Source organism: Mustelus asterias, unplaced genomic scaffold (genome assembly GCF_964213995.1).
Source record: "Mustelus asterias unplaced genomic scaffold, sMusAst1.hap1.1 HAP1_SCAFFOLD_1100, whole genome shotgun sequence".
NCBI classification, from domain to species: Eukaryota; Metazoa; Chordata; class Chondrichthyes; order Carcharhiniformes; family Triakidae; genus Mustelus; species Mustelus asterias.
Window position 1 is genome coordinate 44,916 of NW_027591045.1, and position 13,179 is coordinate 58,094.

General features: G+C 47.4%; 1 protein-coding gene across 3 annotated transcripts in view; it reads right to left on the reverse strand.

Annotated features, from left to right (window-relative positions):
- Positions 1-2,693: 2,693 nt before the first annotated feature.
- LOC144487888 (NACHT, LRR and PYD domains-containing protein 3-like) overlaps positions 2,694-13,179 on the reverse strand; it is a 78,351-nt gene continuing 67,865 nt past the window's right edge. For all 3 annotated transcript variants that reach the window (XM_078205938.1, XM_078205937.1, XM_078205939.1), the window contains 2 exons: positions 9,178-9,345; positions 2,694-4,927 (listed from right to left, as the gene is read on the reverse strand). In XM_078205938.1, the coding sequence (XP_078062064.1) occupies positions 4,789-4,927; positions 9,178-9,345 (307 nt within the window). In that variant the 3' untranslated portion in view covers positions 2,694-4,788. The remainder of the gene's footprint in view (positions 4,928-9,177; positions 9,346-13,179) is intronic.

The window sequence follows — 13,179 nt, forward strand, 5'->3', positions numbered from 1 at the left end:
CTCCCCTCACTCTCTCGCCATCTCCCTCTCTCTTCTCTTCAATCTATCTCCCTGTCACTGTCTCCCCTCACCCTTTCCCCCTCACTCGCCCTCCGCTGTCCCCTCACTCACTCTGCCCATCTCTCTCCCCTCACTCCATCTCCCTTTGCTCACTACCCTCACTCACTCTCTCCCCTTCACTCGCTCTTCACTTAATCTCCGCCTCTCTCTAGCTCCTCTCACTCTCTCCCTGTCAGTCCCTCTCCCCTTACTCTCTCCCCGTCACTTTCACTCCTCTGACTCTCTCTCCCTCATTCACTCCTCACATTCTCTCCCTGTTAGTCCCTCTCCCCTTACTTCCCTCACTCGAACTCCCATCGTGGTCTCCCCTCACTCTCTCCCCTCCCTATCTCCCCCCTCACTCACTCTTCACCTACTTTCCCCCTCACGACCTCTACCCTCACTCTATCTACCCTCACTTTCTCCCCACTCACAATCACTCCCCCCTCACCCTCTCTACCGGTCAATCTCTTCCACCGCACTCTATTCCCCTAAATCTTTCCCCTCACTCTCTCACTGAACCTGCCTCACTCTGTTCAACCTCACTCTCTCTCCCCCACCCTCTCTCCCCCTCATTCTCTTCTCCCTCAGCCTCTCGTCTCCTCACTCCCTCCCCTTTCTCCCTCACTTTCCTCCCCCTCATTTTTTCCACACTCCCTCCTCCTCACTCTTTCCCCTATCTCCTCCTTACTTTCTTCCTCCTCACTCTCTCCCCTTCAATCTCCCCTCATTCTCTCCCTTCAGCTTCTCTCCACATCACTTTCGTCCCCCTCATTCTCCCCCTTAATTTCTTGCCCCTCATTCTCTCAATCCCTTCTCCTTCACTCTCTCCCCCTCAGTCTCTGCCCTCAAACTCTTCCCATTACTGTTTCTCCCTTAGTCTCTCTCTCTCCCCCCATTATCTCCCCCTCACTTTCTCCCCGTCACTTTCTTCGCCTTCACTCACTCCCCCGATTCTCTCCCCCTCACCGTCTTTCCCCTCAGTCTGCTATCACACTATCCCACCTCACTCTCTTTTACTATCCCCTCAGCCTCTCTCCTGCTCACGCTGTCTCCCTTCACTGTTCCCCTCACTTACTCTCCTCACTCTCTCCCCCTTCCTCTCAATCTCACTCCCTCAATCTCTCTCGTCACTCTCTCGCTTCCCCTCACTCTCTCTCTGCCCGTCACTCTCTCTCCTCTTATTCTCCCCCCTCACTCTATCTCCTGTCACCCTCTCTCCGTCAGACTCTCTCCCCTTACACTCTCCCTGTCACTCTCCCTCCTCTGACGCTCTCTCCCTCATTCATTCCTCACCTTCTCCCCTCACTCCCCCTTCCCCCCTCTCTTCAATCTATCGATTTCCCATCGCGCTGTCCCCTCACTCACTCTTCACCTACTCTAGCTCACTCTATCTGCCCTCACTTTCTCCCCCTCACAATCACGCCTCCTTACCCTCTTTACCCCTCACAATATCTCCCGTTCAATCTCTGCATCTCACTCTATTCCCCAAAATCTCTTCCCTCTCACTGCCTCCCCCTCACTCTTTCTCCCTCACCCTCTCTCCCTCTCAGTCTACCTCTCATTCTCTTCTCCCTCAGCCTCTCATCCCCTCACTCCCTCCCCATCACTTTATTCCGAACTTTCTTCCCCCTCATTCTCTCTCCCCCTCACTCTCACTCCAGCTCACTCTCTCCCCGTCACGCTCTCCCCCTCACATCCTGTTCCCTTACTCTCTCTCCTCTCACTCTCCCCATCACTCTCTCTCCGTCTCTCTCCCTCACTCGGTCTTCACCTATTCCCCTCTCACTCCCTCTCCCGTCACGCTATCTGCCATCATGCTCTGCCCTCACACTCCCCCCCCCCCCCCGCCCCACCACCCCCCCCCCTCACCCTCACTCTGGCCTCACTCGCTCTTCACCTACCCTCCCCTGCACTCTCTCCCCTGCACCCTCGCGCTGTCTCCCCCCCACTGACTTCACCCTCACCTTTTTCTCCCTCACCCTCTACCTCTCATTCTCTTCTCCCTCAGCCTCTCATCCCCTCACTCACTCCCCATCAGGTGCTCCATCACTTTCTTCCCACTCACTCTCCCCCTCAATTTCTTCCCCGTCACTCCCTCCTCCTCAATTTCCCCCTCACTCCCTACACCTCATTCTCTTCCCCCTCACTCTCACTCCAGGTCACTCTCGCCCCGTCACACCCTCCCCTTACTTTCTGTCCTCTCACCCTCCACATCATTATCTCTCCTCTCACTATCTCTCTCCCTCACTCGCTCTTCACCTATTCTCCCCTCACACTATCTCCCATCGTGCTCCCCCATTACACACTCTTCCCCCTCTCTCCTCCCTCACTCGCTCTTCACCTACCCTCCCCCTCGCTCTCTCTCTCTCTCATTCAGTGCATTTAAGACAGAGGTAGTCACTTTCTTGATTGGTCAGGGGATCAAATGTTATGGGGGAAAGGCGGGAGAATGGGTTTGGAAACTTATCAGCTGTGATTAAATGGTGGAGTAGACTCGATGAGCAGAATAGCTGAATTCTGCTCCTGTATCTTATGGTCTTTTCAGTTTCACGCTCACTGTTAGCTACAATCTTTGCACTAGTCCCCCGCTCTTTATTAGCTTGTGTACGTATTAGTTTCAGCATTCCAATGATTCACAATTAGCATTTAACTAAATAACCAGTATGTATTTAATTGTAAATAACTACAGCTATACAGATGATAAAATTAGGAATATCCATTACAATTACAGAGCAGCAACATCTGTCATGGTAAAATAAACAGTTTGATAAATAATGGTAATATCTGACATCATGCATCTGTCCTGAGATCTTTGGGGTAATCCAAAATAAATCATACATTCAGAAATTAAATAAAGCTGAGGTGAGTGTGCGGGGACAGAGTGAAATTGTGAATTCTCGCTTTCGATGCTCTCGCTCTGCATCTGCTCAGTGAGATGGAAGGAACAAGGAAAGAGCAAACTGCATTTCCGAGGCTCCGATCCTGTGCAATGCTGCGCCAGTGTTCCTGTGTTGCTTTCATTCTAGGGATGTCGGTTTCAGAGGAAATGTTATCACTGTCGTCCAACTTCAATTTCATTTGGTGATGGGGTGCTGAGAATTCATTAACCGCTGTAATGCATGGGTTTGTGATGTGTTTCTGTGGGTGTATGGCTGCGTGTTGTGTGTATTTAACAGAGATTCTGTGTTTTTCTCTCTAAGTCTCTCTGTGTGTCAGTATGTGGATTTATATGTGAGTGTTCGAGAGGGTGTGTTTTTCTGTTCCTGTGAGCATATGTATAAGTTTGTCAGTGTGTGAATGAGTGCGTGGGTGTCAGTGTGTGCATCTGGAGGGATGTGTGTAGGATGTGCAGATGTGTGTATGTGTATGTCCGTGTGAGACAGTTTCCATGATTGTGTCTCTGTGCGAGTGTCTGTGTGAGATTATGCTTGTGATTGTGTGTTTTTACGTGGGGATGTCAGTGCCTCTGAGAGATTGAGATTATAAAACAGAAACGCATTCCATCTTTGGAACGGAATCACGTTAATCAACCTGTGCATTTGAGATGTGAACAGTTCCAGAAATAATTGAAGCAACATTTACCGTGTGAATGTGTTGTGGGTTAAGGAATGGTCACCCTGCTTCAACACTGAAACTGTCCCAGATAAATATGTGGGAACTTTTGTTGAGGTTGATAATTGGCAGGGTAAACGGGAGGGGGGCGAGAGTGGAATGAGAGCATTTGGATTCCAACTGAGCTGCTCTCTGTCTCACCGAAACCTGTGGAATTGGAAAGCAAGAGCTGCAAAAGGGGAATAGTTTGTTTGGAAATTATTTTCTTTTCGAACACGGACAAAATGTGATTAAAGGTTGTAATTGTGTCTCAAAATGTTTGTATTTCCAATTTTCAAAGAATCAGTCTGTGAGATTGAGAGAATTATCTTGGAAACATTAAAAAAAAACTGATCCACTGTGTAAGATTAAAACTGACAATGTCTGACAGAGGAGTTACAGAGTGCAGCAGAGTTTACCCACTCCCATTCTGAATGGGATTAGTGTCTGATAACTGCACCAAATGTACACATTACAGTCTGAGATCATCCCCAACTACAACCTCCAGACAATATCTCCCATAGGGAATGAGGGAACAGGGTTCATGTACAGTGTCTGGTGATAAAAGGGTTAATTCACCAGCCGGGGTTCCTGCTGCAAACTCCAATCCCTGTCAATATTGTTCAATATTCACGCTGCAGAAACCGGGTCCCAGATGCAGACATGGGACTGACTGAACTTGTCTGAGGCTCACGAAGAACAGCCCCTGCGGTAGCTGGGTGCCACCAGCAGATGGCGGCATTGTGTCACTTTAATCACCAGATAGTGAAAGAGATTTTGAGGAGAGGCTGGTGGAGTCTTTAATTCATTCACAGAGACAGAGAGGAAACTCTGACAAGATTGACCAATCTGCCCTCTGCTGGGTACTGTCAGAATCACACACACACTGTTCTCTCTCTGGAGAATGATCTCTGCTGCTCCATTTTGAAAGGAGGTTGAATACTCTGTTGCTGAGAACACTGACAACACATTGCTGCTTAAACAATGGTTTGCAGCAATCTTTCCTTCAATGTGGAGACTAAAACTACAACAGTTTTCCAGCTGGGAAACCAGGTAAGCAGGGAAATCACTGCCAGGCTGGAGGGGCTGATGGAATAGGGAGGGAGAGGGGCAGGAATGAAGGGTTTGGAAGGAGCTGTCGAAGATCTTCACAATTCAGGATTTCACTGTAACCGGTGGAGCAGCAATGTTTATAGATTGAAATGTCCACACTGTCACTCTCAGTCCCCGTCTGGATTCCCGCAGCGACTCCAGCTGTCTCTCTCCATTTGGACTGAACTGATTACCAAACAGCCTGAAACAGATTAAAGATGAAACAGGAAATAAACAGATTGAACAACAGAGTAAATAACAGGAGACTGGAGTTAATGGGACAAATCTTCTGGTCTCTGGATCGCCAGAGACCAGACACACATCCGAAGATGAGCATCGGGACCCTGTGGATGTCCTGACGCACTGATCTACCTGGGAATTGTCCCAGAGGTATTAACTACTACTGGGGAACTCCCCTGCTGCAGTTAGAGTCAGATACTTGGGACAGATCCACAAAGTTTACCTGGATAGTTACTCAGGTAATGTTAGATAGCTCACCACCTGGGCTAATACCTGAATAGCACGAGCGAGTCCCCCAATCACTTCCACTGATCCCCATACTCCACCTCCCACAATCTGACTAGACCCACTCATAGAGTCACAGAGGTTTACAGCATGGAAACAGGCCCAACTTGTCCATGCCACCCGTTTTTAAAAAAACCCTGAAACTATTCCCAATTACCCGCATTTGGCCCATATCCCTCTGGACCCATAGTGCCCATGTAACTGTCTAAATGCTTTTTGAAAGATAAAATTGTGCCCGCCTCTACTACTGCCTCTGGCAGCTTATTCCAGACACTCACCACCCTGTGTGTGAAAGAATTGTCCCTCTGGACACTTTTGTATCTCTCCCCTCTCAACTTAAACCTATGCCCTCTAGTTTTAGACTCCCCCACCTTTGGGAAAAGATATCAACCAACTAGCTGATCTAAGCCCCTCATTATTTTATAGACCTGAAAAGGTCACCCCTCAGCCTCCTACGCTCCAAGGAAAAAACTCCCAATCTATTAGCCTCTCCTTGTAACTCAACCCATCAAGTCCCAATAGCATCCTAGTAAATCTTTTCTGCACTCTTTCTAGTTTAATAATATCCTTTCTATAATAGGGTGACCAGAATTGCACACACAGTATTCCAAGTGCACCATTTTGTATCTCTCCCCTCTCATTTCATACATTAACAGTCACAGTCAGAGCATCTAATCAGTGTCCATGGACACATCAACTGCACTGCCCTCATCTACCTTCTTGGTTACCCCTTCAAAAAACTCAATCAGATTTGTGAACATGATTTTCCACTCACAAAGCCACGCTGACAGTCCCGAATCAGTTCTTGCATCTCTAAATGCCTGTAGATCCTGTCCCTCAAAATGCCTTCCAACAATTTACCCACCACAGATGTGAGGCTCACTGGCCTTTAGTTTCGAGGCTTTTCCCTGCAGCCCTTTTTAAACAAAGGCACAACATTTGCCACTCTCCAATCTTCAGGCAGTTCAACCGTGACTATCGATGATTTAAATATCTCGGCTAGGGGACCCGCAATTTCCTCCCTAGCCTCCCACAACGTCCTGGGATACACCTCATCAGGTCTCGGGGATTTATCGACTTTGATGCGCTTTGAAACTTCCAGCACCACCTCCTCTGTAATATGTACACTCCTCAAGACATCAATATTTATTTCCCTAAGTTCCCTAACATCCATGCTTTTCTCAACAGTAAATACTGATGAGAAATATTCATTTAGGATCTCACCCATCTCTTGTGGATCCACACATAGATTGCCTTGTTGATCCTAAAGAGCCCCTACTCTCTCCCTTGTTACTCTTTTGCCCTTTATGTATTTGTAGAAGCTGTTTGGATTCTCCTTTGCCTTATCTGCCAAAACAATCTTGTGTCCCCTTTTTGCCCTCCTGATTTCTCTCTGAACTCTACTCCTACACCCCCTATACTCTTCAAGAGATTCACTTGATCCCAGCTGCCTATGCACGTCATGTGCCTCTTTATTCCTCTTGAGCAGGGCCTCAATATCCCGAGTCATCCAGGGTTCCCGACTTCTGCCAGCCTTGCCCTTCACTCTAAGAGGAATGTGTTTACCCTGAACCCTGGTTAACACACTTTTGAAAGCGTGCCACTTACCAGACGTCCCTTTTCCTTCCCACAGACACCCCCAGTTAGCTTTTGAAAGTTCCTGCCTGATACCATCAAAATTGCCCTTGCCCCAATTTAGAATATTAACTTTTGGGACAGACCTATCATTCTCCATAGCTATCTTAAAACTAATAGAATTATGGTCACTGGTCCCAAAGTGATCCCTCACTCACACTTCTGTCACCTGCCCTTCCTTATTTCCCAAGAGGAGGTCAAGTTTTGCCCCCTCTCTAGTCGGGCCATCCACATATTGAATGAGAAATTCCTCCTGAAGACACTCAACTAATTTCTCTCCATCCAACCCTCTAATACTATGGCTGTCCCAGTCAATGTTGGGAAAATTAAAATCTCCGACTATTACAACCCTATTTTTCTTGGAGCTATCTGCAAACTCCTTACAAATTTGCTCCTCAATTTCCCGCTGACTATTTGGGGGCCTATAGTACAATCCTATCAAAGTGATTTCCCCCTTCTTATTTCTCAGTTCTACCCATATAGACTCAGTGGCCGAACCCTTGGATATTTCCCTTCTCAGTACGGCCGTGATGCTTTCCCTCATCAAAAGTGCAACTCTCTCTCCTCTGTTACCTCCTGTTCTATCTTTCCTATAGCATCTGTACCCTGGAACATTGAGCTGCCAGTCCTGTCCCTCCCTTAGCCATGTTTCAGTAATTGCTATAATATCCCAGTCCCACGTACCCATCAATGCACTGAGTTCATCTGCCTTACCCATCAGGCCTCTTGCATTGAAATAAATGCAGTTTAATCTGGACTTCCCTTGCTGTCTGCTTTGCTTCTGTCTGATGTGTCTGGTACTAGGATTACTGACACTGCCTTTACTAATTTACGTGCTCTCTTTAACTTCCGTGCTGTCCTCAAACTTCTCTTCTGTCTCCCTCCTGCTTTGGATCCCACCCCTCTGCCAAACTAGTTTAAACGCTCCCGAGCTGCTCGAGCAAATCTCCTCGCCAGGATGTTAGTCCCCCTCCAGTTCAAATGTAACCCATCCCTCTTGAACAGATCAGCCCTTCCCCAGAAAAGATCCCAATGATCCAAAAATCTAAATCCCTGCCCCCTGCACCAGCTCTCAAGCCAGTCATTCATCTGTCTAATCCTCCTATTCCTACTCTCACTAGCACGTGGTACCAATAGTAGTCCTGAAATTACTACCTTCGAGGTCCTACACGTTAGCCTTCTGCCTAACTCTCTATATTCACATTTCAGGATCTCATCCCTTTTCCTATTTATGTCGCTTGCTCTTTGCCCGACCCTGTCCCACAGCAGAACCAGCTGTGGTGTCACAGGCCTGGCTACTGCTGGTATCTCCCCCTGACAGGCTGTCACTCCCGTAAATCATCTCTACCTCCGCTCCAGCACTTGAACAACTCTGACTAAACCTCCCAACTTGGCCTCATCCGTCCCACCCTCCCCTGACCTGACATAGAAACATGGAAGATAGGAGCAGGAGGAGGCCATTTGGCCCTTTAAGCCTACTTCACCATCCATCACAATCATGGCTGATCGTCCAACTCAAAAGCCGAATCCTGCTTTCTCCCCATAATCTCTGATCCTGTTCGCCCCAAGTGCTATATGCAGCCGCCTCTTGAATACATTCTTGACTATATCTCTGACTTAAACTGATTACTCAAGAAGCAACCCCAACCCACTACTCTCCAAAGCTATAAACCAATCCCAACCCCCGACCACGCAACCAAATCTAACTAGACACCCAACAACATTACCAACTCCCAGCCACCATCCAAACTGCTGATTACCCCTCCAATCCAACACAATACAACTCGACCACCCTCCCGACACCCAGAACTAATCCTTGAACCTCTCCTCAGCTCCCTGACGAACCATTCATCCAGCAACACACCAACGCATTCACTCCCCCATTCAACTAACACTTATGGAGCTCCCCAGGGTCACTGTGCTGTAAATAGGGTGTGCTCGCTCTACCGTGACTCCACTCTGCTCTGATGGAGCTCCCCGGGGTCACTGTGCTGTAAATAAGGTGTGCTCGCTCTACCGTGAGTCCACTCTGCTCTGATGGAGATCGCCGGGGTCACTGTGCTGTAAATAGGGTTTGTGCTCTCTCTTCCCTGACTCTGCTCTGATGGAGCTCCCTGGGGTCGCAGTGCTGAAGATTCTGGGAGAAATATGCAGCAGTTTCAGGTTGGGAGGATTTTCACACATAGCGCCAATCTGCTTACCACTGCCGCTGCTTGGAAGATTCAGGCCCATTTATATTTTAAATCCATTTATATTTTAATTGTTACACTCAAAATGAACAAAAACACTCACGAGATCCACTCCAGACTCCCGCAGGTCAGTATGAGGCGGCGGAGAGCAGGGACAGATTGATCTGTGAAGGAGTTTGATTCCAGGTTCAGAATCCTCAGTGTCTGGTTTGTACTGAGAGCGGAGGCGAGATCCTCAGCACAAGAATCTGTGAGAGTGTTCTTATGTAGACTGGAGACCAGAGAGAGAAATAACAGGAATCAGGCTCAATCCCCAGTGTTTTAAATAATACTGTTAATAACAATAATAATGTATTGTATGAGACATTCCAAAAACACAACTTGCATTTCTGTAGAATGAGGAAATACTCAATGCTGAAAATGAAATATAAATAAACTGGAAATGCTCAGCAGGTTAGCTAAGTATTTGTGAAGAGAGAAACAGAGGTAAAGTTTGAGATTCCATTGGAACTGGGAACGGGCAGTGAATTGACAGGTTTGAAGTGACAGCGGTGGGTGGCTGGGGAAGAAACAAAGAAAGGACAAACTGGAATTACAGGAGTGATTAAATGATAAAAATGATGATGGGACAGGACCATAAATCACAGGATCCCCATGTCCTTACTCGGAGTGGCTCAGGAGGGACATGGGATGGTCAGTGGTTTGGGAATGCAGTTTGTGGTGAGGTTGAAGATAATGGCTGTGATTTTACCAGAAGCTCTGAAGTCCCAGCATGGGGATTGGAAATGGGTGGTGTGTCCGTGTGGGCAGGATAGGCAGAGTTATGAAGGTGATATTGTCAGAGGCGGACAATTAACGGCTGGCAGGCAGGGGGAGCTGCCCACTGAGGCAGCCTGGGCAGGGGGCAGTCCCGGTTCAGGCAATGCTGGCACCATCTCCAAAGGCAGCCAACAGGACGTTCAAACACTGCAGCTCTGGAGGGAGCAGCGAGGGAGCTCTGCTTATTGAATGAGGGGCTGAAATGTCAGAAAGCAGAACAAGGCTTGCCCCCCGACCCCTTCCCCTCCCTGGAGGGGCTCCACCCGGCTGCTCAGGCTCAGAGGGAGGTCCTGTTCCCTCAGGATGGGAGGAGATTATCCCATCGGTACAAGCCAGTCTGGATGGAGATTGCTGGGAGGTGAGCAGGTTTCAGACCCGTGGTTACAGAGTGGAAAAGGATCAATGTCCTGATGTGTTCTGTCACGGTGAGTGCAGCACAGCCTGATATGTGAATAAGGATGAGGGGGAAATTGTGGAAAGAACATCTCCACCCAGACACTGGCAATGCAAAGGACTTGCAGAATCTCACTGGCCGTGCTGTCTGGAGACAATACACATCTCTGTAACCTGTGCTTAATGCTGCCTTCTCTCACATTATCTGTCTCTTGAAGACCTGGTTGGCTGTAGGGATTCGCATTCTAATCAGTATTCTGTAACTTGATTTTGTGTCTCTGTGTCCTGTTTGAGAGCAGATTTCCACTCCATCTGACGAAGGAGCAGCGCTCCGAAAGCTAATGGTATTTGCTACCAAATAAACCTGTTGGACTTTAACCTGGTGTTAAAACTCTTACAATGCAAAGGCAGCAGCATTGACTGTCAGAGACATGTCCGTTAGGCTGGCACCAGCATAGGCTCGAGCAGGGCTGACCAACATATTCACTGGGCAAACACATGGCAATGTTTTTCTCACTCAAGGGGCCGATGAGTAAATTTCAGAATGATACAGTTTGGCACAGCAGAAATTTCAATGAAAAACTGAACTGAGAAATGAAAAGAAAAACTTGCTGAGCACAATAATGAGTAATAATTAAAGATGATTATTAGTGTTTAATCCTCATCAATCACAAATTGTTTCTCTCCCACATTTGCTGCAGATTGGCTCAAAAACCTATCAGCAGCAAACATGGGAAAGAAACGGGATGTGATTGGAGGAGCAGCTCCATGCAGATTCTTCCATTCAAACTGAACTGTGTGACTGAGATTCTGGAAACTCGCTCCGGGGTCCGCATTGAGGGGCTTCGAGGGTCACATTCGCCCCTTGGTCCACACGTTGGACAACCCTGGGATACTGCATGTGTTTGATGAGTAACAATTTATGTGTTTGGAAAGAGAGCAAACATCATCAGGGAATGAGTGAAGAAGAGTGGAGACATCCAGGTTTTGCCATCCTTACGCCAATGGAAGATGAAGTGCTGGATCAGGAAGGCCTGGGGGCAGAGTGGGTAATTACTGCTGGTGAGATGGGTTGAGTGGGTGGCCTAATGAATGGGCACAGGAGAGCGTCTGGTGAGGACAAAGCATAGAGCTTGTTTATCCTTCACTGGTCACAGAGAGCAGTCTGAAGGACGTATTGGGATAAGAACAAAATACCTCGGAGCAGCAGAAGGTCATTCAGCCCCTCGAGCATACTCCATCACAGCTGATCTAATTATAGTCAACTCTTTTCCCCGTAACCCTTGATTCGCTTCTCAATCCAAAATCATTCTTAACTCAGCCTTGAATATATTCAATGACTCTGCCGCCACTGGTCTCCAGGGAAGAGAATTCCACTGACCAGCCACCATCTAAAAAAATAAATTTCTCCTCATCTCAGTCTTAAGGGACTGACAATTACATTTTAAAATCTGTCCCCTTGTTCTGGTCTCTCTTACAAGAAGAAACAGCAACCACCCTGTCTCATCCCCTCAATGCGATCACCTTTTAATCTTCTGAACTTTCATAGATATTGCTCCAATCTGCTCAAATTTCCCTCGTAAAATAAACCTCTCCATCCCAGGAATCAGCCGAGTGAACTTTCTCTGAACTGGTTCCAATACAATTCTATCCTTTTTTAAGTAAAGAGCTCAATACTGTACACATTACTCCAGTTGTGGAGCCTCCCTGAGCCTCTCCACATCCCCTTGAAACATCTTTGCATCCTCCTCACAATTCAGATTTTCACCTAGTTTTCCATTATTCGCAAATTTGGAAATATTACATTTGATCCCCACATCCATATCATTGATATATATTCTGAATAGCTGAAACCTAAACACTGATCCCTGCCGTACTCCACTAGTTAGAGGCTGTCAACCCAAAAATAACCCATTTATTCCAACTCCTTGTTTCTGTCCACTAACCCGTTCTCAATCCATGCTGGTATATTCCTCCCAATCTCATGTGCTCCAATTTTCTTTCATAACCTCTTGTTTGTGAATCATGCAACTATAGAATCCCTAGTGTAGGAATCGTCATTCGGCCCATCGAGACACTCTGACAGAGTAACTTACCAAGGTCCGCTCCCCATAACCTCACAAATTTACTCGGGCTAATCCACCTAAGCTACACATGTTGGGACACTAAGGGCCATTTTACCATGGCCACTCCATCTACCATGCATATCTTTGGGAGTGTGGGAGGAAACCGGAGCACCCAGAGGAAACACACGCAGACACGGGGAGAATGTAGAAACTCCACACAGTCACCCAAAGCTGGAATTGAACCCGGGCCCCTGGCTGGGATGCAACAATGTTAACCACTGTGTCACCGTGCCAGCCTTTCTTGAATCCATGTTAGCCCTGTCTAATCCTGCCATTAATTTCTAAGTGTTCTGTTATCTCTTCCTTCATTACAGATTACTATAGGATTTCCATACCATTAATGTCAGACTAATAGATCTGCAGTTGCCCGGTTTCCCGTAACCCACATATTTACGCCGCTAATCCACCTAAACTACACATCTTGGACACTAACGGGCAATTTAGCATGGCCAATCCACCTAACCTACACAGTTTTTTTGGACTATGGGAGGAAACAGGCGCAGCCGAAGGAAACCCACACAGACACTGGGAGAACGTGAAAACTCCACAGTCGCCCAAACCTGGAATGAATCCGGGAATCTGACGCTGTGAGGCAGCAGTGCCAACCCCGGTGCCACATCTTCGCTTAATCTAATACACTCCTTGAATTAGCAACGGCTGGAACACTTCTGCTGCTCTTCTCCAAATAAAAGGAATCTATTTTTGTTGGAAACGCCACACATTTGCACATCACCATGTCTAAAACAGCTTGTTGTGTGATTGGCACT